The sequence below is a fragment of the Botryllus schlosseri genome, chromosome 3 (assembly GCF_051294905.1).
Source record: "Botryllus schlosseri isolate E-star chromosome 3, Bs_hap1, whole genome shotgun sequence".
NCBI classification, from domain to species: Eukaryota; Metazoa; Chordata; class Ascidiacea; order Stolidobranchia; family Styelidae; genus Botryllus; species Botryllus schlosseri.
The window spans coordinates 4,011,268-4,028,630 of NC_137238.1; the positions used below are offsets into that span (position 1 = coordinate 4,011,268).

The 17,363-nt window shown below is 40.3% G+C and overlaps 1 protein-coding gene across 1 annotated transcript; it reads left to right on the top strand.

Moving 5' to 3' along the window:
• Positions 1-1,159: 1,159 nt before the first annotated feature.
• On the top strand, positions 1,160-12,386 carry LOC145436599 (uncharacterized). Its single transcript, XM_080313986.1, has 6 exons — positions 1,160-1,319; positions 3,596-3,729; positions 8,507-8,580; positions 8,652-8,717; positions 11,942-12,022; positions 12,130-12,386. Exons 1-6 carry the CDS (start codon positions 1,200-1,202, stop codon positions 12,264-12,266), a joined length of 612 nt encoding a protein of 203 aa, XP_080170112.1. The 5' UTR covers positions 1,160-1,199; the 3' UTR covers positions 12,267-12,386.
• Positions 12,387-17,363: the final 4,977 nt, after the last annotated feature.

A 17,363-nucleotide genomic window follows, 5' to 3' on the forward strand; every position in this document is an offset into this window, starting at 1 on the left:
ATCACTTCGATCCTCCTACCTATATGCTCTGTTCCTTTTCTCGCATGGTGTCTATGTGTATCGCATTGTGCGTATCGGGCGGGTGAAAATAATGAGAGTCGCTGATTCTGATAACATGGCTATGTAAATATATGATTTAGGTCTCTATGTGAATTAGAAGGCTGACAAAATCAGTAAATCGAGGAGTAAAATGCATAACGAAAATTTATCTCATGTTTGATAAGTAGAGCCGTTAAAATATATGTTCACCAAACGCATTTTATACAAGTGAGGCTTCTGAGGTTAGAATAGAGTCACTAGTAGGCAGGGTTGTAACGCAGTCACAAGGCTCCGCGTCACAAGTCAATCTCACTTTTATAGTTTTGACTCGAGTCAAGTCGAGTCATTTTCAATTCAACACCGACTCAAGTCCGAGTCTAAGTCATCAAGCAGAGGGCCGAGTCCGAGCCATGGTATTATGACTCGAATCCGAGTCCAAGTCATTGTGCTGACTGTTCAGTTTCCAGTTGAAGTCTTGTTAAAACCACTTTTTATAACTCTGTTTGGTGATATCGAATTGTTCGCATTTATAATGTACTAATTTCCCTCACTTTTAGCAGTTTCTGTTCGCATTTTCAAGTACCAGTACCAATAGACGAAATCCCGATAGGGTGGTTACTTTACTGTTCTTCGAAATTACAATGAAATGTCGGTCTTGGCCGTCTGAGTCTCGAGTCATATGACTTGGTTCGAGTCATGCGCAATGACCCGAGTCCAAATCGAGTCAATACACAGATTGACTCGAGTCGAGTCGAGCCATTTACGAATTTTGAGAAAATGACTCGACTCATGACTCGAGTCATTACAACCCTGCTAGTAGGCTTGTAATGCGTTGACAAAATGGATACATTATTGCTCCATTATGAGACCATTGGCCCCAACAGAACATACTGCACCCTACACCAGCGTATCGTTTGTTGTTATGAACTTCCTCTCCGCTCCAATATATTATTACATCCCGACTCTCTAACTATATGACATCACAAATCTCCTTGATCAATATTGCACATTGCGAGCGTGTTGTCGCAACAATTCGTCGGCGTAATGTTTGATAAACATAGTATCGTGACACCATCATGGTTTTCAAGATCACTACTCCTGATGTAATCGTTTCGCATAAATAGGACACATCACATGGCGTTATATCATTTCGCCAAAAGATGAGATCTCTTCATTTTCATTTCGTAACGGCGGTCATCATAGCAGCGGTACCCAACAGCTTGGGATGTGATGTCAAAGCCCCTCTGCCGAAATCTGAACCTTCTATTGACTGGAGTCAGGTATGGATGTATTATTAATATTATTATTACTAGTTGTGAAATGGGACATTGTGGCGCTTATCACCTTATCGGTCTGGTGCGCCACGACAAAAATGTCGTATTACATGTCACGAATTGTGTACCTAAAATAAAATCGCTCAAATCAACACATTGCTGGCCAGGACGAACTCAACGAGAGGCGATAGAAGTCCTGGCCGTACGAGAAGGTTATCTGTGGTAAACTCAACTTTCAAGTTCAAGCAGAAATCAATCAAATATGCTCGGTGCCAATCGTATTTTGGGCATGCGAGGAGGAAGTGATCCACATTCTCGGGTACGAGGCATAAGTCACACAATTGCGTGTCGATGCAGATTATTTCAAATAAATGGAATTTTAGGCGACAATGGCCGGATCGGAGACGGAATATTATCGTTTCTTACAAACGCGATCTGTGGATTCAGGGAAACGTTGTTTGTACCGTTTGGTGAGAACGTTTGTAGTGGTTTCTCGTCTCTGTTGAACGGTACTCGTTCTGCCACTCAGTCCGGACGTATTTGCGTACTTCGTTCTTGACATCGCTATAGGTAATTTGAGGTATTCCCTGACTGTCAAGTGCGAAAGCGGCGGTGGAACGTGCAAAATGCGAAAACGGACGAAGGGGGCGATAGAGCGGCTATATTGGAGTCAGGACTGTAACTGCCGCACCCCAAACTCCCCAATTGGGAGTGGGCGGGTGAACTCGAAGGGGTCCCAAAATTATGTCGTGAATTAACATAAATTATAGAGTATGTTTTTAGAAATTCATGCAACTTTTTCAAAAATTAACCGCGTTTAATATTGTCATATAACTTGATTTTGGGGTACCCGTCACCCAACAAAAATACGCATGATTTATGGAAATGGGAGACTTCGACGTCGGCCATTACTGCGCCACGACGCACCAAGACATATGAAGTTATAGGCCATGTAACATGCGACTCCGAGAAGTGTGCTAGAACGATCAGCAGCGAGAAGACCTGGGCCGAAAAGGAATGCCCTTATACTGACCTAAAACTTCGATATATATACATATATGTTTAATTGTCCATAGGCGCCTCAATGACTGGCGTCGAATGTTCCTTTCCTGGCGAGCTGAACCCTACAGGACAAATGCCATCCCGCAGGAAAAAATTATTAGCCAGTAAAGAAATACCAATTTGAAATCATGTGCGTCTTTTCGTTCGGTACGTTTTGGCGATTTCCATATCTTCTGACATAGCAGATAGGAGGTCACGAAATAGCATCATGTAACGAAGTCAATATATCAACGGGCTCGGCCGAAGATGTTTAATTATTATTTAGGGGTCCTACCTTTTCCAACACACCACAGTCAGCTCTACCGGTAAATCTGATTACGTGAGCAGAGAGAGGATAAAAAATTGAGAGCAATATATATACAATTTCCGACCATATTGACCGATTTAATCATGAATTATATAAATTTGTTGCGCTTCGCGCGTTTAGGCGAAATTCGGTGACTCACCAAACAGTACAGGAAATTGGGTATAACTGATATGTAGCGACAAAAAGCCCTCTGGCTGAGGGGGGTCTGGTGTTTGGTTTATCACCCTATGGGGACCCAAGACCAACGTTTTTTTGGGAAGGGCTGACGAAGTGCTGTTACGGTCCTGATTGGAGACCTTTTTTTAGTTACCTAACGAAAATTTTTGTTATTAGTCAACTCGCCGGTGATCCCAGTTTGTATGCCCATTTTTGGTTCCAAATATTAGGGGGGCGATGATCGGTGTGGAGCTTCAAAAGGGGGCGATCAGTCGAAAAAGGTTGGGAACCACTCGCCTAGATCGATGCCACTATCTTTATGTTTATTAATTCAATTGAACCCCTGGCTAGATTACTTATTATATGGTAAAAGTGTGGATTTTTATATGGTATGGAAAAGTGATATGGCTACATTCGTGAAAATTTGCATATTTTGGGCATATGTCGTAGAGCAAAAACTTGACGTGATAGAAGAAAACCAGTGGCATATCTGGTATCAGCACGCCAAAATTAGCCTAAATCAAGTGCAAAATCGAAATCAACAAATTTTTTGTTCAAAGTTGTTGCCGCGACGGGACATTAACGATAGCTAGCATGTATGGATGTTGAGATGTGTTTAAATAAGAGTCGTGTTGAATATTATATTCATATTGAAGTTTACCCGAATGTTTTCGGCTTATGCTCGCCGGGGGTAGGGTGGGATAGTGTTGTGCTCCCCTTTTCGCGCACTTTTATATCCTTATCGACGATATTTCAGTTCAACAACACCTGGTATGAAACAGTAACGTCATTCGACCCGATCTCCTTGGGACTCAGATGTAAAAGTCTCGAAGTAGGACACGCTAACCCAGAGGAAGATCTCAACTTGGTTATAACATATTTCTACCACAAGTAAGCATTTATCGTCGTAGAAAAGTCCTCTTACATCACTGGTTCTTAAACTTTTTAAAGGGCGACGCAAATCTTACGTTTTTGAAGATCTCTCGACCCGAGCCTTGCACATTAAATGAAATGCACTTCTAATGTTAGCATATGCTACGTTTTCATGGGCATGTATGAAATAGAGACGGTAGCTTACATACAAACCAGAGGTTGACTGTAACGAAGTACCTTTCCTTTTCGGGAGTCCTACACACCAGTAGCCTACGCCTAATCTACTTGCTCTACTTACTCAAGTGGTCGTTTTTTCTATTACTTCCACTTCTACTTGAAACTACATCTATTTTGTACTTTAGATCAGGGGTTCTCAAACTGTGGGCCATAAGAGTATTTTGAAGTGGGCCACAGAGCCATTTGGAAAAGTGTAGAGATAGTGAGAGTTTATTCATATTTGTTATGTTATTTGTTCAAAAATTTATTCATATTATTGAATTATATGTAGGCTACATACAAATTTTGATCCGACTCTGATGAGACGTAGTGGCACGTATACAGAGTCACAATATAAAAGTCGAAAATGGGATAGGGAAACGGCACCTTTTGTCGCCCCGCCTATGAAAACCTACTGTTAACAAGCAACGAAAATAATTCCGATTATATAATAACTGGAAGTTGATGCAGAAGTAGCCAAGTATTCTGGCGGGGTAACATGTCGTATGCTGTTGAAAAGGGTATGCATTAAACTCGTACTGAAGTGTATTTGATTTATATTTAAGGAACTTCGGCAGGTCGTATTATTGTAACATAAAAATATCCATATTTGCAATTCATTTTCTATTAACAACTTCCTGTGGAAGTATATAAAGCACCACCGCCACGAATCGTAATGGATTGGGGATTTAGCGCATCACATTAATCTTTGGAACCGATTCAAAACGTCCGGCCTTGAAATCATTGTATCGTACATAATGTAAGAGTCACACGAATTGACTGTATCATTTTAGATTGAATGTTCTGATATCGCAGCTTCAGTAGGTACGAGACATACTACGTACATTGAACAGGTTGCATATTAAAAATACCCCCTCCACTTCTTTGTGGTATCCCATTCACCAAATAATTGTTTGAAGCTGACTCAGAATGGCTATATTATTCACCACCATATTGGAACAAAAACTCCAATCACACAGTGGGTGCGGGGATTAGATCATTGGGTTTCGCGACGTGAGTGGAACAGCGGACGGCAATAATGTACACAAGATTGATACGATCTACTAGGGCCGTAACTTCCGCACCCCAAACCCCCAATTAGGAGGAACTCGAAGGGGTTCAAAACTATTTCGTTATTCGTTTCTATGTGGAAAGTTATTCGATTGAAATTTTTTTTCGCTACGCGCGATTTCGTGTCCCTGGCGGTCTTCAAATATTATTAATAGTAACAGAAAAATGCGCATGTTCTAGAGCAGTGGTTCTCAACCTTTTCGACTTCGCGGACCCATTTTGGACCGTCAAGGACCCCGCGGACCCCCAATTATAGTTCAAATTTAGCTCAATTTTCATGCAGCCGTCATCAGTATTATGCGAAAACAGCAACAAAATAACTTTTCTCGAAAATAACATCACACTATTTCTGTGGAAATTGGGTAAACGATTGCGAATTCTGCAGCTGCATTTCTTGAAATATGCGGTTGTGTCTTGAAAATCCGCGCTTTCGATATGTAATATGAACGAGTGCCGAGAATTTATTTCCACAACGTAGGTGGTGGCGAATGCCATGGATATGGTATAGTAACGGACAGCGCTTCCGACGACCCCTTTGCGTACGATCGAAATATATGTGGTGCCAAAATTGAGACACCTATTTTTTATTGAACATATCCATCCTAGTCATTTCTATCTAGCAGCTCATCTAGAAGATGTTCTGGAATAGGGGTTATGTAGCCTATATTACAAGAAATATGGATTTCTACGCTGATTGACCTTACTATTCCAACTTTTTTATGTTTTCCACAAACCCCAACAAAACATCTTCAAACAGCAACATGTTTGTATCGGTAGGCTACTGGCAATTTGGCAATTAATATGTGTTTGCACGCAGTAGGATATTTCATCTCAGCCGGTCATTCTGTTGACGTGAGTCACGAAGTTGTAGCAGCTATGAAGCGAAACTGCCTCGTGATTTCGCTATTTTGAAAATTAAACAAAAATTGGGTTATCAATTATTTTGCAAGTTTAGAGACTTCGCGGACCCCCTGAAAATGCTTCGCGGACCCATAGGCGTCCGCGGACCCCCGGTTGAGAACCACTGTTCTAGAGAAACAGGCATTTTGGCGCCGATGATTACCACACATTGAACAAGACTGTTATTCAAGTATAAGGGGTGGGCCGCGGAACATTTTCAAACCGGAAATGAGCCACGGTCAAGTAAAGGTTGAGAACCCCTGCTTTAGATGTTGTAGAGTGGAACGTAGTTTTGGGAGAGATTCCGTTACTTTTATGAGTGAAATCGTCACATGATGTGTGAAATATCCCCGTTAATATCACTAACTAAAAATAATTTCGAAAATTTGATCAATTTTCAGTGCTATTAGTAGAGGTCGACCGATTTATCGACCTGGCCGATCATATCGAGGCCCATATTAGAAATTCAATGCTCCGTGTTCTCAATCTCAAGAAATCGACGACGCAAAGGGCGATACGTGACAGATTTGCAATTGCAGGACAAGTTTAACTTGTGATCATGCAGAGTAACTATGCTTCCTGCATTACAATCTACCTCTACTGGACTGATCTTCAATTCTCTATCACGTATTGCTTTTTGGGGTTAGCCTATATTTTAATTAATGTGCACAAATCAGCAATATTTCCTTTTAGTCTCGGTTTTATATTTTCTTGTTCAGCCTTATGTGGCATGTACAAGTGCCACCTTGCCTACTATATAATATTTTTTGGGAAATGTTTCTCTGCTCTTCCTTATTAATATCGGCATATGTTATCGGTTATCGGCCTTGTGACTTGTGAGTGTCTCGATAATCAGTATCCGTATCGGCCTGCAAACATCAATGTCGGTCGACCTCTAGTTATGGCTGTTCGCGTGAGTGGTGAACATGCATTCTGCAATTTTTGAAAGTAGCCCCCTTCAATATACCCCATGTACTTACTACTTTTTCAAACTTCTTTCTTGGGTACTGCCGCGGCCTACATTTATACCCTTCGCGACCTATGTTCGGGTCGGTCCCAATACCTTAGGAATCCCTGTCTTACATGCAGGGCTGAACTCTCCAAACTACCGCTAAAACTAGCGTTCGTATTACGGCTGCATTTCCCTGCAGGGTCATACGGTCAGAAAGGGGCATGGGGACGGTCAGTTTTAAGGATGGTGCAAACCCCTTAAAGGTTCTGGTTCGTGTAAACACGAACTTTAACAAAAGGTTCCCAACGAACACCGATCTCTGACTTCAGAATGCGACGCGACACGTGAAAACGACATATCCGTTGATTAATCAATCCATCGACTATAGGGAGTAGATCATACTCGGGTCAAAAAGTTAGATTTTCGATAGTAATCAGCAGATTTTTAGAATTCTTGAATGAGATATCTAATATGTGAATTTAGCATAATGATTAAAATGCCACGGACAACAACATAAACTACAACGCAGGCTGTGAAAGTATAGGGTTACCATATTTTGGAATCCGGGAAGCAGGACACTTTTTAAAAATCATAAAAGTTGAATTTATGAAATTAAATATGTCCGATTTTGTAATATTTACTGGAAATCTTGTTGTGTTGACTAAAAAAAGATCATCACTTTGACTCGACTCCCGAATTACCTGCTTTTTACGTTACTTTTGTGGTGTTGACTATAAAAATAGGTTTGTAAAATCTGTAAAGGACGACGAATTGCCTAAAATGACGACAATTAAGACGTCCGATGAGGACATTTTCAATTTACTGGAAAAAGGACGGCAAATCCCCCTAAAGGAGGACGTATAGTAACCCAATTTTAGTAACTGTTACATATGTCACAATTTGAGGGAGGTATGGATGGAGAATACATTACAGCTACATCAGAAAGGGAATGCATTTGCTCCGTATTTCACGATTAATACAAAAAAGTCGGTTTGCGAAATCGATTGCGCGTTTCGCTGTGCTTCGATCATCCAATTTTTAGCGACTAGTGATATAGGCAGCTTTTCTGTGCCTGGTTATTGTTTCTCTGCTCTGTCATTGTACGTATTAAAGTAGAATTTCACAAGTGATGGTGAATTTGAGGGGGTTCTGGTACTCTGACATTGTTAATATTCGGATTTTCGGAATCAGTGCGACAATAGCATTTGATTGATACCAGTTATTATAAAGTATGAGCTGTTTATGATGAATCGCATTATCTCAGGTGAAGCACGACCGTCTGTGGCTCACCTGTGTCTTACCTCTCCTTTCCCGCTGTGTTTCTCAACAATAAATGTGAAAATTGGTGATGTTCGGTGAAAAAAGTAGTTATCCATGGACATTGACGGAAAATATCAATGATCATTGAAGGTTTTCACCAATTTTATTTCAGTCGTCCTTAAAACAGGTGAGGCACGGCCTCACTCCCCCCTTACCGCACGTCACTCCGTGAACCAAACTTTCGTATCGTTCCTAGTCAGTTTGACCTATCAGAAAATATTACGCAGGTCATAAATATTGAAAGCTGATTCTTCAAACTACTCTCGATCGTCAATCAAATCTATATTGGCATGTGATATAGCACGAAAGAACATATTCTTATTTTACTCTTTCTAGTGGAGAAAACATTACATTTCATGGGCACCAACTACTCACCGAAGATGGATACCTCAGACAATTTCATGTAGAAGGCAAGTCAAGTATAACTTAGAGATTTGTGATGTTCTTGCATTTAGTAAATTCGATTACAATTCTGCTATAGGCAATGAGGTGGAAGCTCACAGGCAAGCGATGAATGGCAAAGTAGATCGAGAATTGAGAGATGAAAGTGAGTTCACCCGTTCTACTTCATTCAATATATATTGATCTACTAAACCTTACAGTATAATTATATGAAGATATTATACGATTATTATTATCTTTACAATGCATCGAAGGATTCAGAGTGATCATGGGATCACACTTCAAATTTGCAAAGTATACAGCTGTTTCCCAGACCCAGAATTCGACCATGCTATATTCGAAAATCGCTGTACTTGAGTCAGGATAAAAGGCTTGGGTTCAACTGAAATCATGGGACATACATCAGTTTGAATCAGAGTTGGATCAATTGTAATTTGTAATTAGGCTGAATGTATTTAATTAGATTTTCTCACGTAATTGTAATTGTAATTGTAATTGAAGGATTTCCATTTATTGTAATTGTTTGTTTGTTTGTTTTGGGGTATTCATGGTGTTTGTCGCCTACTATGGTCATTTACACCAGGCCGATATTCCTTTTATTATCCATAACGGCCGACCTATAGCACGGCCACCTCCAGGCTTTTTGTAAGACACCGCTGACGCGGATGAGGTGGCGAGGAGGAGCCTAGGTAAACCTCCAACACTTAGGTATCGGAATTCGGAAGTCGACCTCGGTCGGACTCGAACCCGCACCCATTGGTGTTGCAGCCGCGGATTATACCACTGCGCTATCTCGCCACTTTTGTGTAATTGTAATTGTAATTGTAATTTGATGAAAATTTTGCTCAATTACAATTTCAATTACATTGCTATGGAAACCTGACAATCACAACATAAAATAATCAATCAATAAATCAATCAATCAATCAATCAATCAATCAATCAATCAATCAATCAATCAATCATTTATTCGTTACACCAGTGAAAATCCGGTACGGACCACGATGACGACGAGGGGCCGCAAGGCCTTAAGGCCTTAGTACACAGTCGCTACCTGTCAGTGTTGGGATGACTCGAGTCATGACTTAACTCGAGTCAGACTCGAGTCACTTTTTTCGTATGACTTGACTTGACTCGAGTCACTTTGCTAAAATGACTTGACTTGACTTAACTCGGTGCATCAGAAATGTGAATTGACTCGTGACTCGGAGCAGAATTCACGAGTCAATTTCAAGTCATCAAGTAATCGGTGTCGATAAAAATCACTGTGTCTTGTATATGGTCGGATTGTACGCCAAACGCTGGTGTAACCCATGAGAGCGACCAACCAATCAATAATCGTGCGTTTTACTGAGTCTCCATCGTTCTCTCACAAATAAATTGACCGCAAACGATGTGATCGAAGCTTACAGCTTACGTTGTCCTAAATTAGTTGTAAAGTAATGTAATAGCAAAATGTCTATTTCTGTTCTCTGTTCTTACCTAAACCAAACCTCTTGTTTTAATGAAATTTAATTCGAATATAGTTTATATATTCCTCAACCATTGGCGAAGGCTCGAATTGTATCATATCAATTTGTAAATGGGTGGTGTATTGCATCTTATCAATTCGTTTCTCTATTTTGGCTGGTAACTATAAACTGACGCTATGCAATTACTTACGTAGTTAAGCAGTTCTACGCATATGTGATCGATGTCTTCATGCGTTTATATTCAACTGCGTATTCGTTCATCGGTTCAGAAACAATGACGACTCAATCTGTATTTCAGGCAGCTAGCAAAAGACAATGACGTAATCATGTCTCATACTTTGAAAAGGAAACTTGACTTGAATTGTGACTTGACTCGTGACTTGACTTGACGTGACTCGACTTGACTCGAGTCACCTCCAGAAATCGAGTGACTTGACTTGACTCGAGTCACCTTCGAAAATCGATTGACTTGACTTGACTCGAGTCAAAATGTGCGATGACTCGAAATGACTCGTGACTCGAAGGTAGTGACTTGATCCCAACACTGCTACCTGTAATAATTAGCCTATTTACATCGGTGTTCTATGCGTGTCGCGTTATAAGTCGATAATTCAGCCATGCTAAACTGTTTTACATACTTCCGTACCAACAGAAAACTTTATGAATTACAATATAGGCTAAACCAGTGGTTCCCAAACTGGGGGGGGGGGGCGTGCCCTCCTTGGGCGGCGTGAATGCATCTGAAGGGGGAGCGAAGCTCCAGTAGACTGAAATTCTTTTCCGCGCTTGGCACGATTCACCCCTATTTCATAGCTATTGCTCTGTGCATAGTCCGAATTTCATATTGGAGAATTCTCTCATCAACAGTCATGACCTTCCATACCATCAAACTATCTGTAAGGATTGCTAACATTCTGGTTTCATTGTGTGATATGACGATAAGTGGGGCACGAAATATTGCACTGTCATAAAGGGGGGCGTGTCTAAACAAGTTAGAGAACCAGTGGGCTAAACTAAATCTCTATATTTCAAAAATGAATGAACAACAAATAAACTCTTCTGAAACCTGTGCTGAACCATTTCCTACAACACGTTCAGAGTTTTATTTTTAAATCTCTGACCAGTACCGAGACATGCTGCACCAATTGCAAAAAGAAATTCAAGTTTCCAACCAAGGCTTCATCAAACTTAATCCCGCATTTGTTGAGATGTCATCCCAATCTTACCTCCAATCTTGACCAAATTTACTGGGGCAAGAAATTTTTGCACCCTAATGTTCATCAAATGCAATCTTACAGTTTCCGAGCAAGTGAAAATGTAAATGCGACCCAAAATGTTGCAATTCGTAGTTATCAGGAGGTTCTTTCCTTTTGCATGTATTTTAATTTTACACATCTTATCGGTATCATCCTTATCGCTGACGCATTACCAATTACATTTCATTATCCTCACTCGGCTCTGAGTAGCCTAATCGTTTGATTACATTTCATTGACTGTCCTGTAGCCTATTCGCTGTTAGTTGCTAAAACTTTTGGTTGTTAACAGTCACTTAAAACATTTTTCTGTGTTTGTAGTGTTCAGTACTCATGATTAGGAATAATTAAATACATGTTTAACAGTACTTATAATTGTAATTGTAATTTGATATTTTTAGCATTGAGTAAATGTAATTGTAATGTAATTAAAACAGGCAAGGGATTAATTGTAATTGTAATTGTATTTGAACTGAATTATTGTAATTGATCCAACTCTGGTTTGAATATTCATAGTAATATTAGTGCTACCGTCTTGGGTCACATTCTTTTAGGTGCAATCCATTTATAACTTCTTTTTCAAAATGTGAAACGAAAAACATATGGTTCACTTGCCGTTTGTCTAACCTCCAAACTGTTTCCAGGTAAAGCGACAGAGCAAGAAAAATTTTCATTCATTGGATACCCGGGCCATTACCTCGCATACGTTAGATGCTATGATGCAGGTTCATTCGAAATTTCATATTATAGAGAGAATTTCATAGCGATACTTGAGCTGTCCAAGAAACGAATTTCATTGAAGTCTGTTATAAAAATACGCTCGCATTAATAGGTTGGGTACTTTGGATTTACACGAGAGACAGGACTGTGACGGCTGAACAGCTCCTGTTTATACATAATGATCTCTGGAAGCACGGGATATCAGCACCGCTTCGACTGGCTCATTGTCAAGACCTTGACGGACTCTGAACTACTTGAACTAATCGCTGCGGAGAAAAAAGTTGCAATGATATATTGTCGGTCGCTATACATGACTAGGTATATGAAGTAACCATGAATTTACGATAAAATATATGCTGCCATACACAAGTGATTAATATATATTTGTTTGTTCAATGATATATAGACAATGATCGGAAATTCCCGACAGTTCTGCTTTTCACGAGTCGCAAGTCACGCTTCATCGCAATCACTGGCTATGTTGTAAACAATAGCGTCGTCAGCAATACTTCTTTAGGGACTAGCAATGATATAGGATACATTGGGAATATTTACCATGCCAATTACCGTTAATAAGCTGAAAAGATTCGAAATTCTTTTTTTCTCGCGTCTGCTATTTTTCTCTGTTTAAACTAGCTGACCAGTGCTTTAGAAAGGCGGATTCAATTACACCCGCATCATAAGTTAAATTCGCGCGTCGTGCACGTATCGCAAAATCAAATTCGCACATTGACGACTCACGATTATACGCGATCACCGTACGGTACCCTTCAGACAACAAACGGGCAGTGTATTCACACAGCCGCAGCCTTTCATCCACGGTTGCAAGCTCCAGCTTGACAGCTTGACAACTCCAGCTTGACAAGTCTCTTTTTTCAACATATTGATACATTATATATGAATACTGAGTAGAGGTGATTGTTAGAGAAGTAATTCTACTTATTCTGGGTGCTCGAGTAGGCCGACTTCTTGAGGTGATTGTGTTTTATACCCAGAGGTGGGTAAAGTAGTCAAGAAAGCTACTCAAGTAGAAGACGAAAAATCTTCTCAAGTTCGAGTAGAAGTACTTCTTCCATAAGCAAGTCAGGTTAATCAAATCCTCGGCTGGACTTGCAAGTTCACACAATTTTCCTTATTTCTCTGATAACATATCTAATTCCGAGAATTACCTCGTCACTTAAAACCTTCCCGCGGGCCACGGGTTGGCCGCCCCTGAATTAGAGCCACATGCTTGTAATTTTAATTTGTGAAAGGTTTCTAAGCTCTATTTTCATTTTTGGGTTTCCTGAAAATGGAACAGGGTAACTGTATAGTACAAAACGAGCCAAGCTTGCTTTTAAAGACATTTGCTATTCACATGCTCAGGAGAATGAACTCAGATTTTATACGAACTGAACTTCATTCAATGTGCAAGTTATCTCGAATTCAGTAGTTCTAATTCTATTCTAATTTGGAAACAACTGTAGTTAAAATTTTAATTCTAATATAATTATCAGAAAAACTGTGGTAACTATTAATTATTCTAATTCTCGTCCATTTGTGAAAACAACTTTGTAGCTATAATTTGGATTCTAATCTAATATGGAAAAGCTGAACATTTTCTAATTGTTCAAGTCTGGGCAATTGAGCATTAACTTAAAGTAGAACTATACGTTTTACTGACCACCTCTGGGTGTTATGTGAAAGTGAAGGAACCAGTATTTCTTGAGTGACTTTGGTATTCGTTATTAGGGCTGGGCAAAATCGAGTACCTGAGTGATTCGATTCTGAATCACGTATTATTCTTCGAGTCGAGTATTCGAATGTCACTCATTATGACGTCACAACAACATGTACTATGTTAAAGTTCAAATATGTACCTTTTATGCCACTACAAGGAACATAACGCATGTTATCCATCACATCGTAACCGGGCAGACTGGCAATATTTATTTTTGATTTATGTTGTATGTATTCTATCTGTGGTATGTTCTTCAGTGTGTCTAATAAGTACAAGCCAAGCAAGCTAACAACAACAACAATCATTGGGTTATAATTTTCATCTGAACAAGTTACACACAATGTAGGGGAGATGTGGTACCGATGGATCAAAAATTGCAAAATGATCTCTGGCCCTCAAATCTTCAGCCGAGCATAGCAAATCTTTTGCTGTCTCAACACTTTGATACAAGCTCTACCTATTGCGGACATTTACATGAATATCCGCCTTTTCAAAAAATATTTATAAACGTTTAAAATTTGATGCTCGAACGTGTCATCGGTCCCCACCCGGTGGGTCCAAAGGCACACGGCCATGGGACCTATGAGACATACGCTCAAAAACTCAAACTTGTTGTGTACTATAAGCTAAGCTACAGCAAGCCAACGAAGAATGTTTCGTCGCGACTTTCAAGAATAAAATAGATTATATCAACTGAAATGTTAGCATAAAATCATGTTTTGATTTACGCCTAAACTTACAAAATTAATGCCACATACATATTACCCGAAAATCGACATTTAGACTTTCAAATAACTCGTAATAGCGATAAAACACCACAGGTACCTATGATTTACAGTTTATATCTATGCGGGCGAGTTTCTGTTGTTAAGTGATTAGTTGGCCCATCTATTTTGCTTGATTTGGCTATGGTACCATAGGTCGCCCACCCCATAAATATTGTAATTGACTTAAAAATAGTCCACTCGAGGATGGTATTGATTCAAAAAATATGTGTCATTATATACCCTGATACAAGCCCTATAATTCACATCAAAAATTATGGCGGGCTTGTTCGTCTGGAAGGTGATATAGGAAAATGCAAATGTCGATCCAAATTCACGGAGTGCAATCATGGAATGATCATGGAGAATTTTTCAAGTATTTCCGGTCCCAGTGATCCATCGGTACCACATCTCCCCTACAATGCGATAAGACACAATGCGATGTAATGAACAGATAGGAGGATGCCGAACAACACGCATCAGTAGCGATGCTTTACTCTGACATCCACCTCGGCCTAGAGTGCCCGATGTCACAGTTCTTTTCGATGTTGATCTTTTTTGAAGCCGCGGTCCTCTCTACTAGTTCTTTCCATTCCTTGTGACTGCTTTCTTTCTTCGGGTCTTTTTTCTGTTTTTTTTTTGTCGCCGTAAGAACGGCGACAGCGGGGGACTGGCCAGTATCGCAAATTATGTGGGACTTGCGGTCACTTACTAATGTTGACATTGACATTGATTTTTGAAGAGAATTGCTGAATCAACAATTCAGAAACGGAGAGTGTGAGTCACAAACCGGAGTGTTTTGGGCCCCTGGACCCAGAGTCGCACTTTTCAGTTTAATTGAGTCTGAGTCACGGAATTCGGTATAAAGGAGACAAATACACATTTTTTTGTCTTTGCGAGTTGTGCGTAGCAGCAGCGACATAGAAATTGGCGCGACTCCATAACAATGATGATGTCTCGAAGTCTACACTGATATCTAGTTATGAGCCCTGGCAAGGTTTGATGAAGTCTAGATTGCGTGAAGGCATAGTGTCGAGAGGAATATATGATCGTGCCTACGTTTTGACAAGCGCATCCGCACCAAGCAGACGTAAAAGTCGTAAATAAGCTTTTCTTGGTCAGCAGCGTAAATAATCTAAACTACCAAAGTTTCGTAGAAAGGAGTTTTGTGAATTGTTTTGCTTTACTTTTATTGAATTCAATTAGTTATGTAAATATGGTCAAATAATATTTGAGGCTGATATGAATTGGACTCCAACTGACTGCAAGTGGATGCAGTTTTATGTGATTGCCAAACCAAAGACCCAGCTGTTTCGGGTGTGACCCGTGGTTACGCACATCTTGAGCAGAGGCGGCCACTATCCGGCTCAGGGGTGACTCGAGTGACGTTTGACTTGAGTCGAGTCAAAATGTACAATATGGCTAGATATGACTTGTGAATCGAAGGTATAGTGTGAGTGTGACTTGATCCCAACACTGTCATGTTCTATATGCTACATGATTGATCATAAAATGGACTCAGTCATCATCATCATCATAATCATCATTGGTTTATTAGCTATTTTTATCAGTTCAATACACTACAAAATGCGATACAATGAAAATATAGGAAGGTGTCGAAGCGACTTGGAGTAGGCCTAGTCTGTGGAATCAGACACCCACCTTGGCCTAGGCGATGTAGTGAGGTTGATGTCACCGAAATTCCTCATTTATAGTGTTTCGAATGCAGGATTATTTTGTGCGCATCAATGGTGAACATCTGCTTTCAAGTTATATACTCAAATATATGATTATAAGCACTTGCACCTGGCACTACCTCCAACTCTAGTGAGTCTTTGCCAGCATGAACAACAGTCATGCGTGACAATATGATCCATAACCAATACCATACATCCCTCACAACTCCGATGAAGGCATAACTTGAGGAGTTGAAAAGAAAAAGCCGCGACAAAAAACATGCATCAATACGAATACAACGCGCCAAGAACATAGTCTTTGTGCCAAAGTGGAGGATTTATGACACTCATCGTCCTGTGATATTTCCAGTGATAAGTCGTTTAATTAACTTGACCGCAATTTCAGCCCGGCCGTTTGACCGAGCATTGTATGCTAAAGACAGTCTTTGTAGAACACCCCATCGACGTAGGAAACACTGATACCATGAGCGGTGAATTCAGGTCCGCTATCACTGTTCAGTTTTTCTACAACGCCGAATGTCATTAAGTTGTTCCGTAGAGCATCTTACAGGCCAACTGCACCAGAAGTAGGAGTACCAGGCTTGATATGAAAGAATTCGGGTCAATTGCTGAAACGTAGGTTGGCTGCGGAGATACTAGTGACCTGCAACAGTGCAGTAATGTGCGGCAATAGCCTGAAAAGGGTATGTGGGTACATAAGGATCAGAAGGGGCAAATGCGGGGGCTCCGAAGGGGGCTCCGTGCGGACCTGCTACACGCATCACACTATGCCCGTGTCATTGCAATGCAAGTCGACATACCATGCCAGATAACAGTAGCCTGGGCTCTCTGTGACATGGCATTGATACCTTGGTGAGCCGAGTGAACGGTGTCACAACTGTCAAATATCGGTTTCCTCAGAATCGAGGGTATAACAACTCGATTTTATCATACATGACGACATCATGTAAGAATGCTTACCACGATAGCGCTAATATGCTTGGATCTGAAACGGCAACTGATCAGATCCACGCGAGAATCCTGATACGATGTATCCCTTACTGAAAGTATCATCGCATAGGGTAGCTTTTCGCACATCCTCCCATGAAATAACTTTAATGGTGTTCAGGCATGCCGTGGTACCTGAATAATAGACGTCTCTAGTTGATTGTTTTCATCGCGACTT

Bases quoted from the DNA above. Each gene is read 5' to 3' on its own strand.
- LOC145436599 (XM_080313986.1), top strand. From the start codon at position 1,200: ATGAGATCTCTTCATTTTCATTTCGTAACGGCGGTCATCATAGCAGCG. The intron at 1,320-3,595 runs GTATGGATGTAT...ACGATATTTCAG, and splicing joins CTTCTATTGACTGGAGTCAG to TTCAACAACACCTGGTATGA. The intron at 12,023-12,129 runs GTTCATTCGAAA...TCGCATTAATAG, and splicing joins CGTTAGATGCTATGATGCAG to GTTGGGTACTTTGGATTTAC.